The 25,887-nt window shown below is 42.2% G+C and overlaps 1 protein-coding gene and 1 long non-coding RNA gene across 5 annotated transcripts in view; one reads left to right on the top strand and one right to left on the bottom strand.

Moving 5' to 3' along the window:
• Positions 1 to 406: 406 nt before the first annotated feature.
• Positions 407 to 9,363, top strand: F2R (coagulation factor II thrombin receptor). 3 transcript variants are annotated; one of them, XM_068177516.1, is made up of 2 exons: positions 407 to 576; positions 7,897 to 9,363. In XM_068177516.1, exon 2 carries the CDS (start codon positions 7,941 to 7,943, stop codon positions 9,096 to 9,098), a length of 1,158 nt encoding a protein of 385 aa, XP_068033617.1. In that variant the 5' UTR covers positions 407 to 576; positions 7,897 to 7,940; the 3' UTR covers positions 9,099 to 9,363. The 3 variants fall into 3 exon arrangements, with proteins under 3 accessions (XP_068033617.1, XP_068033616.1, XP_068033618.1); XM_068177515.1 differs by lacking the exon at positions 407 to 576 and adding an exon at positions 915 to 1,078; XM_068177517.1 differs by lacking the exon at positions 407 to 576 and adding an exon at positions 1,430 to 1,619.
• Positions 8,125 to 25,887, bottom strand: part of LOC137465455 (uncharacterized) — a 33,437-nt gene continuing 15,674 nt past the window's right edge. The window contains exon 3 of one of the 2 annotated variants that reach the window (XR_010994657.1): positions 8,125 to 8,183. This is a non-coding gene — a long non-coding RNA (uncharacterized lncRNA). Of the gene's footprint in view, positions 8,184 to 11,111; positions 11,242 to 25,887 lie in introns of those variants that run through there. The other variant, XR_010994656.1, reaches the window with a different exon arrangement.

The raw sequence follows: 25,887 nt of genomic DNA, 5'->3' as shown, positions 1-25,887 counted from the left end.
AAACAAAGGTCAGTGCTTCTGCAGTTATAAAGGCACTTCTTATATATAAGCAAGTTCAAATCACCCTTCCCCTCATTCCCATTTTTGTCTGTACTGCTGTAACAGAAGGATATACAGTTGAGGCATGGATAGCACACACTAGCAAGCCAGTGTCCACTTTAAAGTTTCTGACTGTCTTACAGGCTTAATAAACACAAAGCACTTAAACATCAGTGGGATGTTTTGAAAGCAAAGCTTCTAAATAATAGCTGCAAAATTTCCAAAATATTTTCCTATACAACCTTCATGTAGGTTTCGCTTCAACCACCTCTTGATTCATGAGCATCTCTAAAGGAGTGCAGATTCCAAAGTTTGTCCATGGCACATGCCACTGGACTGGGGAGTGGCACCACTTTCTCGGGGATTTTGGAACAGCAGAGGGCTGCAGAGCCGGTCAACGAATCCCTTTTGGGTTGCCCTGTGTTTGTAGAGCAGTTTACTGAACACATGCAATACATGCAAGCTTGGACGTCATCTCCTTTATACGAAGTAGATCAACTGTAAGGGGCTTTTCTGAAACAGCGTGATCTTTCAGCTGTGAGTAATGCAGGCGTTTCATCTGGCCGCGGAACTGCTCCCGTGAGGCATTCGGACTGCAAATTTGGCAAACTTAGTTTAGAATAATTCCTTGAACACAGCCCTTTGTTCCGGCGCTCCCAACCTCTCGCCCCGCCCGAGCCCGCCACCACTTCCCGTGTCCCAGCCGGGCGCGGGGGCTGCTGGCTGGACTCTGAGTCCCGGGAGCTGCGGGCGCTGCCCCTGCGCCTTCTCCTCCCCTTCCTTCCCCTCTCTTCCCTCCCTCCCCTCCGCTCCCCGGCCGCCGAGCCCCGGCGCGCAGCCCCCTCCCTGCGGCAGGAGCGAGTCCCGGCGCGGCTCTTCGCCAGCCCCAGGCTGCTGTGGGCTGCGTTCGCCAGCCCCGCGCCGCCCGCCCGCCCGCACGGACGGACGGACGGACGGACGGACTGCGGGAAGGGACGCGCGGCCATGCGGCCCCGGGCGCTGCTGTGCGCCCTGGCGCTGCTCTGCTGCCCGCTGCCAGGTGGGTCCGCGGGGAGGAGGGGGCCGGCCACGGCGGCCGGGTGTTCCGGGTGTTCCGACTCCGGAGGGAATGCTCGGAAGGCGTCCTAACGCACAGCATCCTGTGTCCGTACCAGCCGGGCCGTGGGGCTCCCGCTTGGGAGTTCTAGTGCGAGTTCGGGCCGAGTGTTCTCCGGCTCTTTGTGCTGCTGGCAGCGGCGAGGAGAGGCTGTTCTTGGTGGTGAAGGATGGCTCGCCGTAGTTAAGGAGGGGGGCAGGCAGTAGCAGGTGGCGGTGGAAAGGACCAGATCGGCGAGACTTGCTGCTGGGTTCTCTTAACCTTTCATTAACAGCATACGAAGAGGGAGTGCCAGCTGAATTTCTAGGCGGTGCAAACTTCGGGAGATGTGCCAGCACAAAACAGTTCAGAATATGCACCCCTAGTAAATAGATTACTTTCATGGTTATTTCATGGTTATTCATTGTTAGCAACATCAGTACCCTAACTGGTGAGCCCATGGATCCGTCCCGCTCAGAGCTTGTGAAACGATGGAGATGCTGAGGTAAGGAAGGAGAGAGAAGACATGCATGCGTGTAACCTCACACCTTATGCCAGAAGTACGGCAGTACAAAAGATTGTGCATTTGGACATAAGGATAGGGGGTTTTTGCTATTACTGTTTTGCTTGATTCAGTTCAATATTTCTTTCAGTCAGGTAGTGATGATAGTGCTGCTGTAGAAATAACTTAGTCCCACGAGATGGCCTGCAGTAGAGCCTCAGGTCCTACATATGTAAAAGGACTGATTAGATGAGTAGCTGAGAGGAAATTTCAGAGCATAGCATACTTTGATTACTGAGATGAACTGAAAGAGGATAGACCTAGTGATTGTAACTATGCTGGGAGGGAAGCATCAGAGAGGGCAAATAATTTTTGCTGGACAACTTTTTGGCACAAGGACAAGTAGGAAGGAAGCTGGCAAAATCATGTCCATTTGAGAAGTCTAAGGAAAATATCTTTTAAAAAAAAGGGGGAGGTGGTGTAAAAGACAAACTGGACATGTTAATGCTAGGAAACAATTTCACTGTTGGTGCTATTCTTCCAGTTACTTCATGTACAACAGAATTAACAAAAGCTGGTCATCTGAATATGTCTTCTGCTCATCTTGTGCTCACTCCCATTGTAACAATATAATTTCCCCACTTTCCAGATAACCTGTTTTTACCACAAAAACAATGTACTTCATTCCTATTGCCCCATGCACTGTTGTATCCTGAGGTCTGCTCTGGCCTTGACCTGCAGCTTCTCTCCTGCTTTTCCTCCATCCTTCACTGTGCACAGTTACCTTATTACTGACCTGTGCTGTTCTTTTGGGCAGATGAAAAAGCACTAGTTTGGCAGTAGGCTGGTGTTAAGTGCCTACAAATTACCAGTGCTGTTGAGGTGCCTAAGGTCTGAACTTGCCTGGACTTCCCTGCCTTGGGACACTGCTGGCAAGACAGAGAGATTATATTGTTTGAAGCCAGCATATGTGGTTAAAGAGATGAGAAAGGAGAGCAAAATGGAGCAGACACCCAGTTGCAAGAAAACAATAGTTCAAGAAAATGTGTTCAGATTGCTGCTACATCTGTTGTGCAATCTAATAATGAATTCTGTATAAATGGAGATGTGAACTCATAAACAATTCAGTTTTATTTTTATAAAACAAAACAGTTTTATTTTTATAAAAGCAAATAACTGTCATCACTCCTACAAGATTGTGTCTTATTTTGTTCATTAATGTGTCTGGCATGCATTTCACAGTCTGCCTTCACATGCCTAATTTATGGGCTACTGAGTAATTTAGATTCTAGATGCTTATCACTTGGGGTTGTACAAAGGGGAGATAAAATAAACCTATTTTTTATAAGCTAGTATGCAGCTGTTGCCAATAATGCCCATAAATCAGTATTACTTGTTGTCCAGCAGCACATAGGGAACATAAATTTAATTGGTTTGTGTAGGAGCCTATTCTCTAGTCTCTCACATCACAAAGATATCCTTTGGGATGTGAAGTCTGCTGGTTTGTAACATCCTGTCCATGCTCATGGGCCTACAGAAATATTTTCCAAGTTTCTTCTGGAGCTTAAGATTGGTCAAAGTTGTTGTATTTTCTTTCACAGAGTGGGATGCAGAGTAGTCCCTTGCATATGAAAATAGACATGAAAAGAAATTACAGCGTATCTCTGTAGTAAAAAAAAAAAAGTCAAGTTAAGCAGCATATGTGTATACTGATTGTGAGATGAACAATATGTAATAATTGATAGAAAACAGCACATTGTGGATTGTTAAAATTAAACAATCACAAACTTGCTGAGCTTTCTACATAGTTCCTCTATGTCCATGTTGGAGAACTGATGAAAAAATCACAGGGACTACAAGAAGACTTTGGGCAACTTGAGTGTCATGATTCTATGTAATTTTTGCCTTTTGAAGTACCTGTTGGAGGCAAAGAAAAGACTCTGCTTATCATTCAGTGTCCTGAATACACACACCACAAGGATAAAAACTCAGTACTTTATCCTGTTGTTTATTTGTTCATAGTTTACTAATCTTGTTCTTTCATACCTGTTTACATTTTATAGGTATTTTGATAAAGTGGTTATTCTCATTGCTGATATGAGAGAGTTACTATTTGTTATAAAAATAGAAATCAGCCAAGCTTGAATTCTTCCAAAAGGACTGGATGGCAGCCTAGAAAAATAAGATGACATTTTGAACATTTGTAATCATTACACAAGCTTTACTTCTGTTTTCCTAACAGATTATTTGAATTATTAAAAAATAATTAAGCTGTAGTGAAATATGTTTTAGACAAATGATACCTATAGCTATTGAATTGTTTCACAGATTCTGGTGTAGTTGTAGCTATCAGTAGTTTCAAAACATTTTCTGTAGAGCTACTGTATATTGGCAGTCTTGTACTAACCCAGTTTAAATGTAACGCCTATTTCCCATACTGACCTTTTTGTTTGCTGTGAAGGTTCATTACAATCTTTTGAAATAATATGACATTATTTCATCCTGTTCCCTTCTGTGAATAAATCTTTGATCTTCACCTTCTTCATACAAACACTAACACAAAAGAAATACAAAACCTCAGGACAGTATCTGTCTGCCTTTCTGTTTCAAAAAGTATGGAGTGCATATTGTTTTTTCTAGAATTACACAGACACTGTGCCATACAAGCCGCTTGGTAAAGGATAAGAACTGATACATGGCTGTCAAGCTTTCAGATTAAATTTAGTTTCATCAAGAAAGTTTAAGTCACCATTCTTTATATTATCAAGTGGCAACGAAATAGCAAGTGTGATGCCTCATTGCATTTTTCCACAAAGCTGGCTTGCAAGTAGTACCTCATGTCATCTCAGTTCAAATTGGGGACATGGATTGAGAACAAGAGTCAGTGTAGAGGTGATGTTGACAGAATGAAGGTTGAGTTCAACTCTGAACTTAGAAAGCCTCTGCTTATACAAGGAGCACATAGTTCTCACCAAATTATTCCAGAGAATTTTAACTAAACTTAAATTATTTATATTTTTTTTGTTCTGATTTATTGTAATATGATTCTACTTTTAAAAAACTTCTGTAGTGGAGTAAAAGTGACTCTAAATACTTTAATCTAATAAACTTGTGAATAAGATGTCTCCAAGAATTCAGGATATAATTAAAATTATTAGCTATGTTCAGTTAACTATAAGCAATAGCTAAGACAATGGCTGGTAGTCAGAGAAAGGTACCTGTCCCAATCATAGCATCCTTTTTGTGTAGCATATTTTTATACCGTTCTCAGTTAGGAGCTGGTAATGAGAAGTGGGTCGGGTTATCACCCAGGGTATCTGCACTAAGAGACTTAACCTCAGTCATTAAGGGTCAGTGACTCTGATTGGGTTGGTTTGCTAGTTTTCAAAAGTGTGAAACTGCAGCACAGCTCAGGTCCTTTGAATTTGAGGGATACTGGGACAAGAGAGGTGCTGGTGCCTCAGTTACCATGTCATGCAGTGGTAGTCTTGGCAACACAGTTCCTAACTGCGGGCTTTACTCCCTCTCTCTTCAAGTCTGTTTACATCTTGTGTTCCTAAAAACATGCATTCCTCACACTGAACCGTGCCACCTCCTTGTTTGGTTCTCCACACTGTTCTACAGTGGTGGAGAATGCAAGATGGACATGTCAACCTTTGGGGCTCTAAAATAGTTTTCAATATTTCAAACTTTCAATAGTTTTCTGGTTTGAAAATAAATACTTATAGAATTAAAAGTCTTAAATTCATAAAACTTGTGTGTACTGGAGATACAATAGGTACAGTTGTCAGATTTTTCCTCACTTTTACTGATGTCTTCACCATGGAGACAAGCTTCCAGGTGTAAGAAACTGGGTGCGGGGAGGGCCATTCTTTCAAGTACAGTTATAATCCTCCCAAAAGAGATGAAGACCAGTGGAGTTATTTGTGACATATTTCCATTGCAATTATCATTAAATATAGAAAATCTCCAAACTCTTTGATGTCTGCCACAAGTTAGAGGTGTTGTACAGAAGGACTTGTACTGCAACTTAGTTGCAAAGCTAGGAGCTGACTCTCTGAGCCATCCAACGGCTTGCACTAAATTTATAAAGTGTTAGAGATTAAGGCGCTATAGTTCTGCCTGTTGTTCGTGTTCTCTTTAAAAAGACAGAACAGACCCTTGTATAAATGCGTTTAATGCCATTCTGTGCAATCACCACATCTCATACACTTCTGTCATTTCTGCTTCAAACTACATCATTCCTACTACAGTCTCTGTAACAAGCTCCCAGCATCTTTTTTTCTGACTGGCAGAGGATGCAATCTAGTCATTTTGCATAGGAAAACTATTCTCGCCAACACTTCCCTTTTGTCTCTCTGCCCCTAGAATGCTGCTATGACACAGCATGGTACATAAAGCACAGCCACTCTAAATAAAATCACTAAATTGCCTTACCAGTCCTCTGATCTTCCTCCACATTCAAGTCTGAATTTCACAAAAGTCCATGCCACGTAGGGCCCTTCTGTCACTGCCTGTGCACAAAGGGAGGTAACTGGCTGCTTAAAGCTGCAGCCACTTTTCTCTTTGCCATCTGCTTCCTTCAGATGTTTTAATTTTAAAAAATGGTTTAAATTACTATAAAACAAATAATTGCTTCTCACAAGCAGCATCTTACACAGATGAATCATTCCATGTGCTTTCAGCTTACAGATCTGAGCTAAGACACCCTCATTTTTGTTTTAATGATCTAGGATCCAACAAAGAATCAATTGCACAGCCAAACAGCTGACTGGTTACTTGAGTAGTTGTAACTTTCTCACTTCTGTCTACCCATGTTACACTTGAATTACTCTATGCCAAAGCAGATTAAGCCAAAACTGAAAATTACAGTCTTATAAAAGACTTCTCCATAAAACAACTTTGCTGAAATAATGCCTAAATAGCTCCTTTTGATTGATTGGTGGGTTTTTTTTCTTTTTTACATAAATAACTCCCTACACACAATAGGCACACAGTTATTGCTTTATCGTGCTGATTTCCTGGCTTATTACATTCAAAAAGCAGAGATAGCCTGTCCTGACTTAGATACAAAAGCATGCTGCAGAAGACCTTGCTGTTGAGGGAACTGTAGGTTTCAGAAGTGCTCTGGGCGTACACCAGACACATGCTGTCCTGCACACTGTGGGTTAGGATAAATAGAACTCGGAAAGTGTTTCAGCGCAATCTGTGGCTACCCATCTGTTACAAGCAAAAGGTTGATCCACATCTACCTTGAAAACTGCTCTGCCATCTCTCTTGATGGGATTCTTCGAGGTGAGTAAGATGTCTGCAGAGCACACAAAAATATTTCAAAATCATTATGTTTTAATTGCACCTTTACTTTTTGTGATTTTGGTGATGAGTACGTCTACTGGGAATTCTGCATATGAGTACTTATGCCAGGATCTCATTTCTTAAAAAAGCATGAAGGGTCTGGCCAAGACAGTTCAAGGCTGGCAAATTCCCTGTTGCATTTGTGTTAAAGTTGCCCAGGGAAAGCATAGATTAGATTGGATCCTTAAGCATAGCTAGAATCACTACTAATAAAAGCTTTCATGTCAATTGTTGGCATTGGTGCTTGGCACCAATCAGCGGTGGATGGGAACTGTCACCATCAGTTTATCATCCTCCTGTAAGACTTTCATGCCTTCTCTCTGTGAGTTCTCACAGGCAGCTCCTCACAACACTGACTCCTTTTCTCTCTCTTCCGCACAGCCGGCTGACTTCTACCTGTCCCTGTCACGACCGCCTGACCCTTTCTGTCCCTAGCAGCACATACTAACCCTTACTGTCCCTGTTACAAACACCTGACCCTTTCTGTCCCTAGCATGACCACCTGACCCTTGCTCCTGGCAGCACCACAGCTAACCGACTCCAACTCTCCTCTCAATTAGCTAATCCACTCTTTTATAACACCCATCCTTATTGGACACAGCTGTGACCTATTAAAGGTAAAGCTGTTCCTACTCTTTGGTAATTACAGCTGCAACTCCTCAGGGGTGAGATTGCCTTCAGCACTATCTCTATTCTCCTACAATCCAGCCTCCCACACTTTCAAGCTAAGGACATACCCAAACTTGTAGCAGGAAGAGCTAAAATAAAACGGCTGACCTGTGGGCAACCTGTGCTTTGAATCAGAAATTAACCTTATTATTTTGTTTATCTAATGTAATCTTAACTTTCCTTCTTGAAAATGTTTTCTCTTCCCCATACCATCTAAATATTGGTTTATTAATCTTTATACTTCCTTACTTTTCAGGTTTTCCAAATAACAGCAGCATACCACACATCAGAAGTTTTTCCATGCGTTTTTCTTCCAGTCCGGAGGCTGATCTTATTCCTGTTGATGGTGATACAGAAAATGACTTGGAAGTTGGATCAGGAGCCACCAATCAGACTGCATCATTCCTACATGAACAACGAATGATGTCAGTTCAAACGGCAAGATACCTCACTAGTCCGTGGCTGACTCGTTTTGTTCCTTCAGTTTACACGCTAGTGCTTGTGCTGAGTCTGCCTCTGAACATTACAGCAATACTCGTGTTTCTGAAAAAGATGAAAATTGAAAAGCCAGCTGTAATATACATGCTGAATTTGGCCCTTGCAGATGTTCTCTTTGTAAGTGTGCTTCCATTTAAGATTGTTTATCACTTTTCTGGAAATGACTGGGTTTTTGGGCCTCTGATGTGTCGTTTCATCACTGCTGCCTTCTTCTGCAACATGTACTGCTCAATAATGCTTATGACGAGCATAAGCTTTGATCGCTTCTTAGCAGTGGTGTACCCCATGCAGTCCCTGGGGTGGCGTACACTAACTCGTGCCTCTCTGGTTTGTTTCGTCATATGGCTTGTAGCAATAATAGGGGTTATACCTTTTCTCCTACGAGAGCAAACAATGGAAATACCCAGGTTAAATATAACTACGTGCCATGATGTGCTGAGAGAATCCGAACTTCACGGCTATTACCTCCACGTCTTCTCTGTCTTCTCTTCTGTGTTTTTCATAGTACCGTTTATAATTTCTACTGTCTGTTATGTGTGTATCATTCGTTGTCTTAGTTCTTCCACCATTGTTGCAAAGCAAAACAAGAAGACACGTGCCTTGCTCTTGTGTGTGGCTGTTTTTTCTGTTTTCGTTGTTTGCTTTGGACCAACAAATGTTCTCCTCTTAATTCATTATATCCATTTTTCATATGACAACAGCTTAGAGTATCTCTACTTTGCCTATCTACTCTGTGTTTCTATCAGCAGCATTAGCTGCTGCATCGACCCCTTTATTTACTACTATGCTTCTTCTCAGTATCAGAGACAATTTTTCAGTCTCTTCAATTGTAAAAAGAGTTTTGATCCCAACAGTAGCAACAGCAGTGGCCAGTTGATGTCTACCACTAGTACTAGAAGGGCTACGTTGACAACTAATGTGAATAACAGTGTCTACAGGAAATTGCTAGCAATGCATTGAGATAATGTCTCTTATAATTGTTTAATTTCTACACAGACAAAAAGAAGACTGTTCTATCCAAGAAATGCAAAACCTTAAACCAAGTTGTTGTATGATACATAGCTTTATGGATCTAATATAGCAATACACAAGTTAAAATTGTGTATGTGTGTGTGCATAGATATGTATAAAGATGTATAGTATATGTAAATACGTTAATATAGAGGGAAGAAATAATTTTTTAATAATAGCTGTTGAGTGTTTTCTGAATAAAATTTTTTTCAGACAAATCCTTTGCATTGTTCAGTTTATTGTAGAAATCCCAGTTTAATATTTTGAACTGTATCTATCAGGCTGAATAGATTACTATGTATGGAATCACTCCATCCATCCAGTTGTTCCTGAAAAAGCCTTTCCAGGCTTTTTTTTTTTCCTTTTATATGCCATTATTTCTAGAATTATCTATTAACTTACTTTCTCAGCATTATTTCAGTGTCTCTGGACACTAAAATTATTCATTTTATGTTTTTACATATTCCACTTCAAAACATGGTTTTGAAACCAAAAGTATGGTTTTCAGAATGTGAGGAACCAAAACCCAGCTATTGCTTAGTGCAGTGTATAACATGGGAGTTCATTTCCAGCAGCTGCAGCTAGCTTGTTTCTGATTTTCCTACCATTGGTATATGCTAGGCATTTTGGTTAGGAATTTTTGAGAATTAGTTTCACAAAAATCTGTGAGATTTTCTTTCACAATAAGTCAATGGCTCTCCAAAAATACACTGGAAAAGCTCCATTCATCATCTTGTTACACAGTTTCCAAATGCAGTGCTATCTTGTACATGGTTAGTCATCATGCATATATTTAGGACTTGAAAATATACTTTATCCCTGCTAGCATGGACATTTTTCACATTTTACACCGTGTCCATATCTACTGAAATGGCTGTTGTGTTTAGGTAACCAATAGCTAACTTCGTTCTTTGGAGCAGTCTTTTGCTACAAAAAACAGTAAAGCAAAAATAACAGCAATTCAGTTTTAGAAACAAGCATGTAGGTAATAGGACTGTAGATGGAAATTGAAATCCAGTTAAGTAGGAATTTGTTTATAGGATTTGCCACATAAATCTGCCAAGAAGTAACAGTAGTGGAAAAAGCTGTCTTCAGCACAAGTGATAGGAGACATAATCTTTTATGGAGTGACAGTGAGAGACTTTCTAGCCATGATCTGTTGTTGGTTTGTGTCTGTTACTCAACAGATTTTTGTTCTCAAGGTGTCGCAGTGCACTATTGTATCGTACTGGGCAGAAACAGCAGGGGCATGACCTTCCCCCCGAGAGCTCTGCTATTCCCAGTTATCGCTTGGTCTGGCACAGGAACAGATAATGATGATACAGATCTTGGGATAGAACTGGATGGATTTATTCCTGGACTCCAAGACCAGGCTTAGGAGGGGGCTGCAGAGGTTTTTATAGGGAGAGTGGTATAGGGCAACCAACCAATGAGGGCATGGCAGGGGAGGAATCTAGGGCAGGACTAACACTATAAACCTATCAGGGAGAGCAGGGGAGGGGGATAATACAAAGTAACAAATGGGGTATCAAATACTAGAAGATAGACAAGGAACACTCTGGAAAAAGGGGTAGGGATAGGGAGGATTGCCAGCTTGGGAGGGAGGAAGTTAGGGAAGGGCTTGGGCAGATTGGCAACTTGGGAGGGGAGGAGATTAGGGAGGAGAATAGTGGGCAAACACAAACTCAAAGCAAAAACCACACCACAACATCAAGGTTTTGCCATTTTTAAGTACATGAATGAGAATGATACATATATGTAGTTTGCAAGCCTAAGACCCCACAAATGGACATACTCAAGTTATATTCTCATTTTGTTTAATGACACATTAGGGATGGTCTTGTTTTTCAGCAAAGTCCAAATCCATCTTGAAACCATTGACATCTGCTCTTTGCTGGCTGAAAAGAATTACCTCTGTGCTTCCTGGGGTAGACTGGGCAGACTGGGGGTCTGCTTTTTAGCTCATGTTAAGAGAAGACTATGAAGACAATCAGAGGAATGGAGCACTTCTCCTTTGAGGATAGGCTAAGAGAGCTGGGGTTGTTTAGCCTGGAGGGGACTCCGGGGTGACCTTACTTCAGCCTTTCAATACCTGAAGGAAGTTGATAAGAAAGAAAGGGAAATATATCAGGACCTTCAGGGATAAGATATGGGGTAATCGCTTTAAACTGAAGGAGAGTAGATTTAAATTAGATTTAGAAAGAAATTTACTGAGAGGTTTGTGAGGAACTGAAATGAGTTGCCCAGAGAATTTCTGGATGTTCCATTCTTGGAAGTGTTCAAGCCAAGGTTGGATGGGGCTCTGAACAACCTGGTCTAGTGGAAGGAATATCTGCCCACAGCAGGGGGTTGGAACGGGATGATCTCTAAGGTCCTTTCCAATCCAAGCCATTTTATGAATTGATGATTCTATGAACTGCTGAGCATGGCCATGCAGCTGATTTGTGGATGTCCGAGATTGAGAAGCAGGATGTTTTCTATTGCTATCTGTGTAGCAGTTGTCTTCTGGGCAGTTTTCCTTATCTCCTGTTAATGGGCCCATCAATGTCTTGCCACATGATTCAGAGATAACTCCCTCCAGGAGCCGTTTCTGTTTAACCAGAGATCAAGGACCCACCGCATGACTCACAATGACATCAGCCCATTGTGAGATGCTCCGCCCAGGGGGGAGGAGCTAAGCATTCCCACCTAGATATATTCTGGGATTTTTGGACAGAAAGGCAGCCTTTCCACAGGCTCCCAAGAGGACACAGCTGGGGTTTCCCACTGGACTAGCTACACCTTTTCTACAGGACCACTGCTCCAACAGAAACCACATCTGCCACTCCAGGAGGACTGCAGCCACTCCAATTTGGACTGCCACCAACACACTGGCCAAAGGGATGTCAGGTTGTATTCTGACTTTGTCAGTGGTTTTCCTTTTGTATTATTGCATGTATTTTGTTTCTTCTCCCTTTTCCCAATAAATTGTATTTCTGACTTTGAGCCTCTCAATGGTTTTGCTTTCAAACCAGAACAGTGGAAAAAAAGCTTTACAACGTAACAAGCTGTAAAGCTGGTATGTTTATTTTAGTGCTGGACTCAGGTGGGGATTGTTTCCCCTGAAAGATATGCTCGCCCCTGAGAATTCCTGAACTTTTTTTTATTTCCCTTACTGGTACATATGCATAGAGTTTCATAATAGGTTCATGCATATTCATTTTACTGGTTTTGCATTACAACTTGCAATTAGTCCTTTTCAGTTCTTGTATAGAGAGAACACTCCAGTCATCTGGTCTGTTTCTTGCAGCCTCAGCTTTAGGCCCTTGTCTTTCAAAGTTCAAGGGGCCCTCCTTATCTTGGAAGTTCCCATTCTTTTCCTTGGCTGAGGAAGCACAAGCTTTTTGCAAGAACAGGAAGCCTTGGGCACAGCAGAGTTACCAGACTTTAAAACAGCAGATTTCACTTAAATCTGAACTAGATTTCTACCCTGTTAAATTTCTACTCTGTTTTACAGCAAAGCAGAATGTGGTAGATTTTGAAGAAACTGAACCAGGAAAGTACTGCAATTTAGACTGACATACTTAAATTTACAGGAAAGCCTAACCATACCTTCATGCTTACTGCACCTTGCACTGCTAGCTGAGAAAGAAAATTAACAGCTTGTTTCAGGGGGAAGAGGAAGGAGTAAACATCTGACCAAGAGAAGTGAAACCATTGACAACATATGCTGTTTTACCCGTACCTTCTGCTCTTCAGTCTTTCCTTAATTTTTCTTCCATAATGTTGGATATAAGGTGCATAATTTTCTATAAGAAGCAAGCTATATAACCAGTTTGTGCTATATAACATTTGGAAACAAGGATGTGTCAGGCAGTAAACATGCATAAGGAAGCTTGCTAAGCTTCCAGTTATGCCAGCTGCATGTTGCAGCAATATTAGTGGAGGAAGATTTGCAATCAACATAGTTTCTGCTGGTAGAATACCTCATATACCAGCTGTCACTGGTATAACTAATTTCACATGGGAGGATTTGCTTAATTTAGCAAGGCAAGGATTTTGCAGGGATTGGTATGTTCTCACTAGAAGCGTTGTATCAGGTAATGCTGGGCATACACCTGCCTTACAGCCTGCCACCAGCAGGCAGCCTGACTGCAGACAAAATATGGTCTGCTGGCTGTAAGTTCTATATCCCTATTTAGATGAACCCTAGCCAGAAGCGTGAGCATGGCCGCAAAGTTTGTTAATGTTTTGCACCAAGCAAACTGCATCAGGTCATTGGATTTCTCCCCATTTTAGACAGGATCCAGAAATGGAAAGAAAGTACAAACCAGCTAGTAGATAATCAGTTATGGCTTTGCACTAGAGCTCTCCAAGAGCTGGGGGGAAAATGAGAAGGATCTAACATGCTGGGTGCAATATTTAAATAAATTGCTAAATAAGGCCTTTTTTTTCAATCATTTTCATCTTTTTTGATCTGATCACAGTTAAATCTCACAAGATGCTGATCAAATTAAAAAAAAAGAAATGAATGTAACCTCTAACATTAATTATCCAAATAAGTGCTTTTTCATTATATTTTGCAAGTGCTATAAAAATTATTTAGTCATCGCTAATACAGCTGGAGAGGATGAACAAATAACATGCCATAATCCAAGTCAACACTAGAGAGCATTAAAATAACTAGATATGGCTGTTGTAATTTGACTTGTTGGGGAGGAGACCACTAGAAGCCATATCTGAGTATCATGTTGAGCTATAAAATACTGATTAGCCCTCTCAATCACTATGTGTACTTGAAAAAGTGAAAAAATACTGGAATTTTTTTGGAAATGTAAGTGGCTTTATTTTAAATAGAACCTGTAAAAAGGTTCAGCAAAGTTTTGGAAAATAGTTTTTCTTATCTTTGTGCTACCAGCCTTACAGTAGTGCCTGTAGTCTCTAAACAAGCTTCTCTCCTCAAAAGCAGGGTCTGACATTTAAAACATGTCACTAAATGCATTGCACACAACATAATTCCATCAAGGTCGGAGTTGATAACGTCAACCTACAATAAAAATCTGTCCTGCTGTTCCCTCACGAGAATAAAAATTAATGACATTGAGTAAAATTCTTCTTCATTCCTTAGCAGACCTGGGAGAGTCACTGTCCTTGCCTCAGGATCATTTCAGTTTTGTGTTAGGAACGTGGTGTCTTCACTGGCTTTTTGTGCCACACTATTATGTACCTGAGCCAGCAATTCTTGGGAAGCTCTTATGTATGTATTCTCATCCTCATGTGACGCCGTGCCTGGATCCCGGGGGAAAGGGGTGGGCCACATAACCGGCTAGCTGCACCTTTCCTCCAAGCAACATCACGTGTGGCCACTCCCTGCCTCAAGCTCCTAAATTGGGGCCAAGGGTAGTGGTTCGGCCTCGGGCTTGGAACCTCTCCTTCCACTTGGCCTGGCCGAAGGTGGACACCCAGAGAGGTTCCTCGTGGTGGGTGAGTGGCAAAAGAAGAGAGAGGGACTCTCTAGTGGCAAAGTTCCAAGACGTTATTCTTCCCCCTGCGGGAGAAGCCCAAAGGTGTTACAATGGAACAAACTTGGAGAGAGCACACGCAGAAGCGCCAAAACAAAGGGTCAAAACAAAGAGCCAAAACAGCAGTTTATAAAGGGGGGACAATCTCTGGGAAGGAGACTGCCTACAAACCAATGACTAGCTAACAAGGAGGAGCATGGGGGGTTCGCATTAACATAAAACCAATGGGGAAGGAGAAGGGAGAAGTGAATGCATAATCTGCAAATCAATATGAAGGGATAACATAACTGACACAGAACATTCTGGTAAGAGGGGTGTAGCAAATCATGAGTGACAAGCTGCAGGGGCAGGATTTGAATGATTGACAGGGAAGGGTCTGGAAACATGGGAGGTGCAAGGGTGATGGACATAGGGTTTGACATGGGGAAAGGTGGGAAAATTGGGGTAAACAACTTTAGGGAAGTACCATTAGGGAAACTGAACAGGGGAACATGGAACAAACCATTACAGAACCTAGAAAAATATAACATTAAACAATTAAATCTCAAGAGCAAACCTCAACACTCGTGGATGGGGCAGCATGGGCCCAGGGCAGCAGTGAAGGTGGTGCCACAGCGCCTGGGCACAGTTCACGCTCCCATAGGGCTCACAGCCTGCTGTCGCTAGCTTGCCATGTCTCTCCCTTTGACTCCTGTACAGATGGCAGACTTCTTTTACAGATGATCTCCTCAGAAGGGAACACAGAAATGGAAAGTAATTGAATATACTTTTAGAGCCAGATTATCTCTAAAAATTTTATCACTTTTGGCTCCTTATAATGCTCTTTTCCCCCCCCTTTAGATATCTGTTTCAATAATGCAATTTTTTTGCTTACAAACTGGAAAGAGCATTTACCATCAGCACTACAGAAAGCAGGCCATGTTCTTAAAACCAAACCTTTCAAATCTCTGTTTCAGCCAGGCACCCAGGTCCAACTACTCAATTTGTACTCCAGAGGCTGGGGAGCCCTTAGACCCTGTTTATCTGCTAGAAGGCAATATGGCAGACACAAGCCAGTGGTAACAGTGATGGGAAATGATGCTGCTGAACACTTCCTTTCTCACAGAATGGCGCTTAATGGAAAGCAGGCATCCAGCTCTGGAAGTGTGCATTTTATTACTGCCACCTCCTACTATGTCCTGTTTACCAAAACCTCCCTACATGCTGAGTGCTTCTTGTCCAAGGCAATATCCCACACAGTTCCCATCATCACTTACACAGCAACGTGTCTTGGAGATCTACTTTCAAAGCACACAGGGTTTACTGTCACCTAGTTAGTCATTACTCAACAACCTAACTCTGAGATTCATGTATTTATTTTCTGATATGATCACTCCTTTGATTTTCCTCTCATCTTTTCTCTTTTAAAATAAATAATCCTTAATGTAATAAATGGGCCAGGAGACCAGCTTCTTTTAAATGCCTTTATTAAGTGGTCAGCTCTGGGTGGGGGCCTGAGGGGTCACGCACACCGCCGCTGCTCCCTTTGGCACAGAGGAGGAGGTGATGAATTCTGCTTCACAAAAGAGCTGGGGCTTCCATCCTCATGGGCGTGCCTAGGAAGTTGTCTTCTGGCTCGTCGGCCAGGGTCCTCATTCTAGTCCAGTTCTACTTAGGTGATGGTGACTTTTAAAACCTTGTTGGTGGAGTAGAGGGACTTCCCGCCAGTAGGTCCAGTCACTTAGTTCTTCAAATTTTAGGTTGGCTCGTTTTTTCTAGGGTCTTTGTTGGATTTTCTTGAGCTTTTAATTTGCATATTCCCGGAATGTTTCCAGCTGCCATTTTGGGGAGCAGCAGAGGCAATACCCAAGGGATTCAGAAAGGGTACAGGTAAAGGGGGTTACAACCAGGGTGTATGTAAAGGAATTAACAGTGGGGGTACAACAAGGGTTTAATATTTATCAACATAGTTAGCTTATTACAATTTTAAGTGCATTAACAGCTCTAACCACATTAACTTGTGAACTTGTTCCTAACACTGCCTATTCAATCTTCAATTGCTCATCAGTATTGTTGCAAATAGAAGAATCACAGAATATTCTGAATTGGGAAGGATCTGCAAAGATCATTAAGTCCAACCCTTAAGTGAGTCGTCAAAAAAGAGATCCAACTCATGACTCTCATGTTACTAACACCATGCTCTAACCAAGAAGATTTCTTCCTTCCTGCGGCAAACCTGTGGATTTGTAAAGTGATACCATTCACATCTGGCATGTTTTGTAGGAACTATATAATGCAAGAAATTTAAGCTCCAAAATTGGGTCAGCTAGCATAACTGGAGTAGTTGTATAACCTGAATATGGATAAACCTTTACAGTGCCTAAAGCATGTGTACTGAGAACTCAGTCCCAGATGGAGAAGAACAAAGAGGAGGAGGGAGAAAATGTTGCTAGCCAAACTTCTACATTGTTTTATCTGCCTGTTCAAGTGTTAATATTTCTCCCTTTTTCTGAATAACTCCAAGGATATTTTTCTTGAATGCTTTTCGTATAGGTCACTGTCATGGTTTGACATTGGCCAAACACCAGGCATCCACAAAAGCCATTCGCTCACTCTTTCTTGCTACAGTTGGGCAGAGGACAGGGGGGAAAAAATTAACCACGAGCTTATGAGTTGAGATAAGACTTGGGAAAAAACAGTCTAAAGGCAAAACACAAATTTAAAGGTATAAGGTAAATTTATTGTTAACAGAATCAGAGGAGGATAATGACAAGTAAAATAAGCCTTTAAAACACCTTTTTACCTGCAGCCTCTCCCTCTTTCCCACCAACAGCTCAGGGAGACAGGGCATGGGGGCTTTTGGTTAGTTCATCACCCAAGATCTTCTACTGTTCACTCAGAGAGAGGAGCCTTTTCTCTGCTATGCCCTGGGGTCCCTCCCATAGGCAAACAATCTTCCCAAAACTGCTGGGGAAGCGTGGCAGTCCTCTAAGGATAGGCTGCTCTAGTTTGGAAGCAGGGCCCCTCTCTCTCCCACTGGATCAAAACTTTCTCCAGCCTGCTGCCGTGTGAGTACTTCTCTCATGAGCTGCAAGTGGATCTCTGCATCCCCCATGGATCCCCATGGGCTGCAGAGGCACAGCTGCGTCACCATAGTCCTCACCATGGCCTGCAGAGGATTCTTGGGTCTGGTGCTTGGAGCACCTCCTCCTCCTGCTTCTCCACTGACCTTGGTGCCTTCATGTTGTTCTCCCTCACATCTTCCTTTCCTTCTCTTCTCTGACTAGAAGAAAAACTGCTGCCCATAGGTACTACTGCCAACAAGTTCTACGAATTCAAAGATTCCTGCAGGATCCCGCAGCGCCAAGAAGTTGATCTCATCTAGGTTCCACATCAGAGAATCACTCACCATACTTCTGCTGCTTCCAGGTGGCCCCACCACCACAGCAGGCAGTGGTGGCCACCGCAGTGCTGGTGCTTCTCTTCATGTTGGGCACCGGGAAGGAGAAGCCACCACCGCCACCTCTGCCCTTCTGCCCACAGCACGGCTGGGTAGGGGCAGCCAGTCAGGTAAGGCTCACTACAGGCTGCACCGAGATGGCAGTGGCCACGGCACATCACCATATACTGCGCCAGGATGGCTCTGGCAGCAGTGCCTTGCCATCCCTGGAAAAAAACTGTGCTTACGCTGTTTTGATTTTCTTTTTAAGTATATCATCACAGAGGCATTACCAACCTCCCTAACTGGGCCAGCAGCATGTTCATCTCCAGAGCCATCAGCGACTAGCTCTGTGAGACATGGTGGAAGCTTCTAGCAGCTTTTCACAGAAGCCACATCTGTGGCCTTCCCCCACTACCAAAAACCAGGCTGTGCCAAATCAACACAGTCACATAAGGAGTAAACCTGTATTTTAGTGCCATTTGTAGGATTTCTTTCCATTTATTTTCACACTTTTTTTGGTCTCCTTTTCCTGACTCTAAGAAACATACGCAATCCTACCCAGCAAATAATATAATACATCCAGTTACTTACCACAGCTTTAATGACCAAGGGAATGAACAATATGCAGATTTCTCCTTTTGTCATTCAAAAACAAGCAAAGAGGTGTAAGAATATAATATAATTCTCCTGTCACTGAAAACTATATTTACAGAAGCTCTGAAATACAGCATAGATATCTTACTTTGCTTTAATTTTTTTCTTACTTTTACTTGCATGTTGTCTTTAGTAAAGTTTTTGTAAGGAGAGATTTACTGCATTTCCCTCACTAGATGAAACATATACTTTACTTTGCTAAACTGTATCGACTTTTTTCATTAAATGGTTTCTAACCCTTTTATATCAGAGTCTTTAACCCTTTTTACTACAGCAGAGATACTGAATATTATTACTAAGAATTCTTTCAAAATTACATTTCAAATCTTAAAACTGCTTAAGAGATAGGCTTGTCTGAAAGTATGTTATCTTTTGTTCACCCACTTTTACATTGTGGTTGGAAAAAAAAAGACTGTTTTTTGTTCTTTAAACCATTCTGGGTACCTTTCAGGTCTGTATTTTATTATCTTATTTTACGAACTGGTATTAGTAGTGCACTGACACGATCTGTGAAAGCAGTGAAAGTATTTTCTAACTTGAAAATCAGTCATTAAGAGCAACTGCTATTTTGAGCAAAGTATTTTATCTTTGCTTCATCACAGTATGTCCTGTTTGTACTCTAATGAAACAAGATGTTTTAGTTTTTAACTTCCTCACCCCCCTTTCCAGACCAGAATATAAAAACCAAACTGAGCAAAGAACAGCCACTCAAGAAAAAGCCACTTCTCCATTCAAGGCTATTTTTTTACACTGCGGGTAAACTAAGGACTGTAAAAGCATTGCCCACATGATGAGGGTTAGAGTTCTCTTACGAATATATGGGAAACTCTACAAATACATTGATGGAATCTTCTTCTCAACTTCTGCATGCTTTGTGAGGTGCTCAAGGGAGAGAGGTACCTGTAGTGGCTGGATAGCGGTACTAAAATGTAAGTGGGAATTTAGATTTTCTTGAATTGTCATGATTTTCAAAACCATCAAAGAAAGGCAAATCTACTCAGCAGAGCAAGCAGACAATTTGTAGCTACATTGAATGCTTCACGTACCCAGCCCAGCATCACGTCCTCAAGCTGAGACTGGGGAGAATCAGCCCGCAGATCCCTGGGGACAGCTGGGGTGGCAGTAGGTGCCTCTGTGGCCTGGCTATTCTGGCCCTCATGGCCCTTCGATCCCTGACCTGCCAACTCTTGTGAGCACAGCTGCACACCCAAACTGAGGAGGAGGAGGAGGATGAAGGCAGGAAGGATGAATCAACATCACCTACCTCCATCTGATGCGCTCTGCTGCAGTCTGGGCTCACATGCAGCAGCATACAAGCTCTAGGATGTGCAGCACGGAAGGCTCTGCCTCCTGTTTCTGTGGAGCTCAGGGGCTTGCCTAAGCTCTGGCCCCAAGCACAGGAACATTTGTGCCTGAGAGTGCTAGTTTGAGGCAAAGCCTGGGATTCCTCTAGCATATGCAGGGCAGGAATTTTTGTTGCCCTCATTAATAGGCATGTACTAGTCTTGCTTGTGCCACAAACCAGGCACAGCTTCTAAGATTTAGCTGCCTCTGGTGAAAGAAACAAGATTTAGCTTAATGAATCAGCAAACAGGCTTCTTCCACATAAAACTTTGTAGGTCTGGTTATTGAGTGACCTTGAATAGGCTAATTCAGGAGTTTCTGTTGACTGAGGAATAACCCCTCTTGGCCTCCCTTTTCTTTGGTACTAAAGAAAAGCAACTAGCTGCCTCCAGCTCTTTCATTTCTTCCTCCTGCATGAGCAATATACAAACAGCTCAGACTTACTCTGCTCCTAACAGGGGAGGAGTAGGAGGAAGGCCCTATGTGAAGACAGTGGGACCATGGAGATAGAGGTGGCATTATCCTTCAGTTAAAGAACTGAATAGTCTCTCCACTGACTGGGGACCTGCAGGCATGTGAGGTTATAGAGCAACCATATCAAACACTGCTAATGCACAAGGTACAGCCACTCTGGAGTGCATGCATGATGGGAACCCAACTTGACAGCCGCATGACATATGTATGTATTAGTAATTTATCAGAGTTTCATTTTAATTTATTGCTGTCACTGCAACAACAGCATTCTCAAGCAGGCATTTCCTGTTTTTCTTTCTCACATAGAGGAGCAGATGTTTACTGAGCCATAAAACCAGAGTCAGTCACTGCTCGTAATGACACTGATAACAACATCCAGCCCCACAGCCCAAACCCAGGGCTTCTCTAGCAAACCAGTCTGCAGCAATGAGACTACATGCAACAAAAGCATGACATTTTCAAAGATGATCTTTCAGTATAGTTCAACAGGAATAAATTATACATAGAAAAACATCTGAAGCTCATTTTATAAACAAAGCTGAAATACCATGAGTGAGTCCTTCCAGGTCGTGGTAGTTCCTTAAACTCATTGAACAAATGTTTTGGGATAAAGGCAGGGACAAATAGATAGCATTGCTGTCCTTTCTGTAAGAGGTTGCTTGGAGAGTTTTTGACTCTTTCTTGTTGTATTGGACAAGAACCTACTATAATTGTAACATATTTTGACTGAAGTATATTAAGGGCAGTTTCATTTGTGTCATGGCCAGTACAGCTTGCTATCACAGCCCTGGTTCTTTAACCTACTTTCAGCATAGAGTACATTTTGTCCTTATTCTAAAGTCCTATTGAGTGTTGCAAGCAGTTCACTGGGATGGTGAAGAAAGACAATCAGATCTTCATGTGTGTCCTTCCCCACCTCACCACTTTCCCTCTAGTACTCAATATATTTTGTCCTAATATAAAACACCTGTATTACAGGAAGAACTGTCTGGATGATGGCATAATTAATGTATTCCAGAGATGGGGGAGCTGAGATGTTTTTGATTGACTTTGGTGCACATCAGCCTGCATAAGTGTTGATGGAAGCTAGGTCAACTGGGCAAACTTTTCTCCTGATGTTGCAGGCAGCTTCAGGGTGAACCCCTTCTATGGCAGAGATGCCTGCGAGGAACACTCACTTCTGGAGGGTGAGTAAAAAGCACTACCGCACAGACATAAAATCCTAAAGTAGCAACACAGGTGCTTTGTTACTTTGTAATTTTGAGTTCTGTAAGGCCAAAAATTCTATACCTAAACATTTCTAGCCAAACCTGCTTATATTATAGCACTTTGGAGATCAACTGTTGACCAGTCTTAGATTAAGTCAACCTAGCTGTACCTAGATTTCCCTGAGAAACTTAGAAAGCAATTGGGTCTCACTGAAGTTTGCAACTCAACAGGAGGGACATGACCTGATTATACTATAATCCATTGCAGTAGATGACAGAGTGGTTATTTATTTATACTTCCCTGGCAATAGTATTGTATCAGCAATAAATCTAGTCATAAACATCAATGTCATTGTTGTGCGCACCTTCTCATACGTAGCTAAGAGCTTTCTCTCAACAAGTCTTTCATAGCTACAAATTATGCAGTTGGGTGTTTACTGTAGCAGTTCTGTTCATTGCACTAAAAAATTTAATTGCACAAAGAATGAAGATACTGGTTGAGAGTAGCAGGGCTCACTCTCTGCTACTAGCTTATTTTGTTGTGTAGTCAAAGTTCTATCCAGAAATGTTTTTAAGATTTTGTTGCTGCAGTTTCTTCTGGAGTCACTGCCAACATATTTTGCACGTGTCTTGGTTTTGGTATCATGGTGTGTAGAGTGTAACAGCCAGTTCTGTCAAGTATAACTGTTTCTTTAATTAAAGGCAAGTTATTGCACTGTGCAATTTCAGTGAAATGCAGCACAATGAACTGCCAAAGCTGTTAGCAACACTCACTTTGTAACAGCTACTGTAAAATTCAGTGCCTGCTAGGAAGCATGACTTCATAACCATCCAAACACTAAGCCATTTTGCAGATTACTTCCTTCCACATGTTATTCTTGCTGTGCATTTTGTCACTGTGTTATGACTCCATTAATAAGCAGGGGTGGGAAAAGCTGACAGTATAGAAACACTCTCTACCAGTTCATTTAAAAAAAATATCTTTTGATCTAAATTGAGGATGTGGCAATCATTAATAACCATGAGATTTTCACCCATTCATTAGCTTTCACTATGCATTCAAGGGATTTTCCATTCTTTTCCCTTTCTTTTCAATCTAGGGCAGGACTGAAGAGCTTTTCATCTACTGAAAGTCTGCTTTTAACCATATGCAAAAGTGCAGCTTTTTCAGGTTACTCAGTCAGCATCACTAACAGACTCTTCTCCTTTTAACTGCACAGATCTTACACTGCCTCTCTCAAAGTCAGAGCTCAACTTAGTATATCAAATATGTATGATGGAAATTACCCATTATCATCTACTAGAACCTTACACTCATTATGACAAAAACAGTGAGATAATAAACCATTCTGAAGAGGAACACTAATTATAAAATATTGTTCTTTTAAATCTGAGTATTTACATATAGAACTAAAATAACTGCCTAACATAAAATCATTTAAATGAGAAATTACCCTTAAGATCATTGTGTCTAACTGTTAACCTAACATTGCCAAGTTCACCACTAAACCATGTCCCAAAGTACCACATCCACAAGTGAACACTTCCATCCACAGCTTTCCTGGTGCAGCCCATCCCAATGTTTGACAATCCTTTTCGTGGATGACCATTTCAAATATCTAATCTCTCCTGATGCAGCTTGAGGCCATTGCTTCTGGCCCTGTTACTTGTTACTTGGAAGAACAGACTGACTGTCACCGTGCCACACTCTCAGGTATTTGTAGAGAGCAATAATGCCTCTCCTCCAGACTACACCCCACCTACTCCCTCAGCTGCTCCTCACAGGACTTGTGCTCCAGACCCTTCACCAGCTCCACTACACTTCTCTGGACTCGCTCCAACACCTCAATGTACTTCCTTTTGTGAGGGTCCCAAAAATGAAAACACCGGATTTGAGGTGTGGCCTCACCAGTGCTGAACACAGGGGGCCAACCCCTGCCCTGCTCCTGCTGGCCACACCATTGCTGATCCAGGCCAGGATGCCATTGGCCTTCTTGGCCACCTGGGCACACCCTGGCTCACGTCCAGCCGCTGTCACCAGCACCCCCAGGTCCTTTCCAGCCACTCTGCCCCGGCCTGTGGAGCTGCCTGGGGTTGTTGTGACCCAAGGGCAGGACCCAGCACTGGGCCGTGTTGAGCCTCACACCACTGGCCTCAGCCCATGATCCAGCCTGTCCAGATCCCTCTGCAGAGCCTTCCTGCCCTCCAGCAGATCAGCACTCCCACCCAGCTTGGTGTCATCTCTGAACTTACTGAGGGTGCACTCAATGCCCTCCTCCAGATCATCAGTGAAGGTACTAGAGGACTTGACCCAGTGCTGAGCCCGGGGGAGCAGCACTGGTGACCAGCCACCAGCAGGATGTAATTCCATTCACTGCCACTCTCTGGTCTTTACTATCCAGCCAATTTTTTACCCAGAAAACAGTACACCTGTCCAAGCCCTGAGCAACTGGTTTCTCTGGAAGAATGCTGTGGGAAGTGGCCAAAGGCTTTTAAAAATTATATGCAGAAAAAAAACAGAGCCTTTCCTTTGTCCACTAAGCGTGTCACCTTGTCATAGAAGGAGATCGGGTTGGTAAAGCAGGACCTGCCTTTCACAAATCCATGCTGGATAGGTGACGACACTCAGGATGACCTGGTCTATGACCTTCCATGGCATCAAGGTCTGACTGACCATAGCCAGTTCTTGTGCCAGCCCCCAGCCAACTGGGACTTCCCCAGTTAGCTAGGACTGCTGATACATGATGCAAAGAAGCTTGGTGAGCACTTCCAGCAGCTCCCTCAGTACCTTTGCGTAGATCCCATCTGGCTCCATACACTTGTGTATAAGTGGTATAGCAAGTTACTATCTGCCCTTGGATTATGGGAGCTTCATTCTGCTTTCATTTTGCTTCATTCTGAAGAACAGAAGACACTTAAGTACCTCAGCTTTTTTCTCTTCCTTTGTCACTGTTTGGCTCTACAGCTGATAAGAGGATGGAGATTCTCCTTAGACTACCTTTTGGAGTCAATGTATTTATAAAAACATCTTGTATTATATAACATCTTGTATTATATTTTATGGCAGTACTTTGGCTGTTACAGTTTTCTCTTTGCATATCCTCATGGAATCTTTATGGTCCTCTTGAGTTTCCTGCTCCTCATCCCAAGTTTTTAATTTTTTTTTTTTTTTCCTGACTGCACCAAACCTGATCTTCTTTCCCAGCAGCCCATATTTCCACTCATACCATGTTTTATTTGACTGCTAAAAATCATAGGAGGATGCAGATGGTGTCCTTGGGCACAGGGTGACTAGATGAACTGACACATCAAATCCTTTCTTTTGGCACTGTCCAGTGGGGAAGGGATATCCTATATTCTGTGGAAGGCCAGATATGGCATAGTATTATCTGACTCATTTCACTGTAAGACTTACACATGGGTGGGGAACAGAAAACACAAAAGAAAAAGGCATAGGCAGTGATGTATATCCTTGTTGCTCTCCATGCACAGTGAGTTTCTGTGCCAACAGCTCAGTGTTGACATCAGCACACACAGGCATCACTCTAGGCTACCTCCTCATTTCATCACTTCAGGATGAGTTTTTCCTTAAAAGTTAGTGAGTTGAATATATATTTTCATAGCACCTAGAAAAAACAAGCGCAAACAGTGCACCTACTGATTAAGCCACTATGCAATCCTTGCCCTGAAGAGCTGATAATTACTATCCAAGAGGCTTTATTATGAGGATTGTAATTACTGTATTTTCTTGAAGTTTTAATGCTGAACTTATTAGAGTGAGAATCCAGCTTTCATGTAAAAGGTCTGAGTTTCCCAGAAGAACTAAAAATCCTTTAAAAATGCAACTTGCATATATTCTAATGGCTAAAAGAAATGAATGAAAAACTATGTTTATTATTTGCAAAGTAGTATCAGCCTGGGTGGGGACTGTCAACAGCTCCTTTTTAACTCAACCATAGACATGCTGTTACCACTGTCTAGTTTTCAACATATCTGTCTTTTTCCAACTGCCTGGTAAGTGGCAGTGTTTTGGGAACTAAAGAAAGAGGTCTAAAAAAAAGGGAAAATATATACTAGTTAAAATTAATGGCAAGCATTATTATTCAGCTCCACGAACAAGCACTCTAAACAAGACT

The sequence above is a fragment of the Anomalospiza imberbis genome, chromosome Z (assembly GCF_031753505.1).
Source record: "Anomalospiza imberbis isolate Cuckoo-Finch-1a 21T00152 chromosome Z, ASM3175350v1, whole genome shotgun sequence".
NCBI classification, from domain to species: Eukaryota; Metazoa; Chordata; class Aves; order Passeriformes; family Viduidae; genus Anomalospiza; species Anomalospiza imberbis.
This window is presented reverse-complemented; position numbering and strand designations above follow the sequence as displayed.

Bases quoted from the DNA above. Each gene is read 5' to 3' on its own strand.
- F2R (XM_068177515.1), top strand. From the start codon at position 1,024: ATGCGGCCCCGGGCGCTGCTGTGCGCCCTGGCGCTGCTCTGCTGCCCG. The intron at 1,079-7,896 runs GTGGGTCCGCGG...CTTACTTTTCAG, and splicing joins GCTCTGCTGCCCGCTGCCAG to GTTTTCCAAATAACAGCAGC.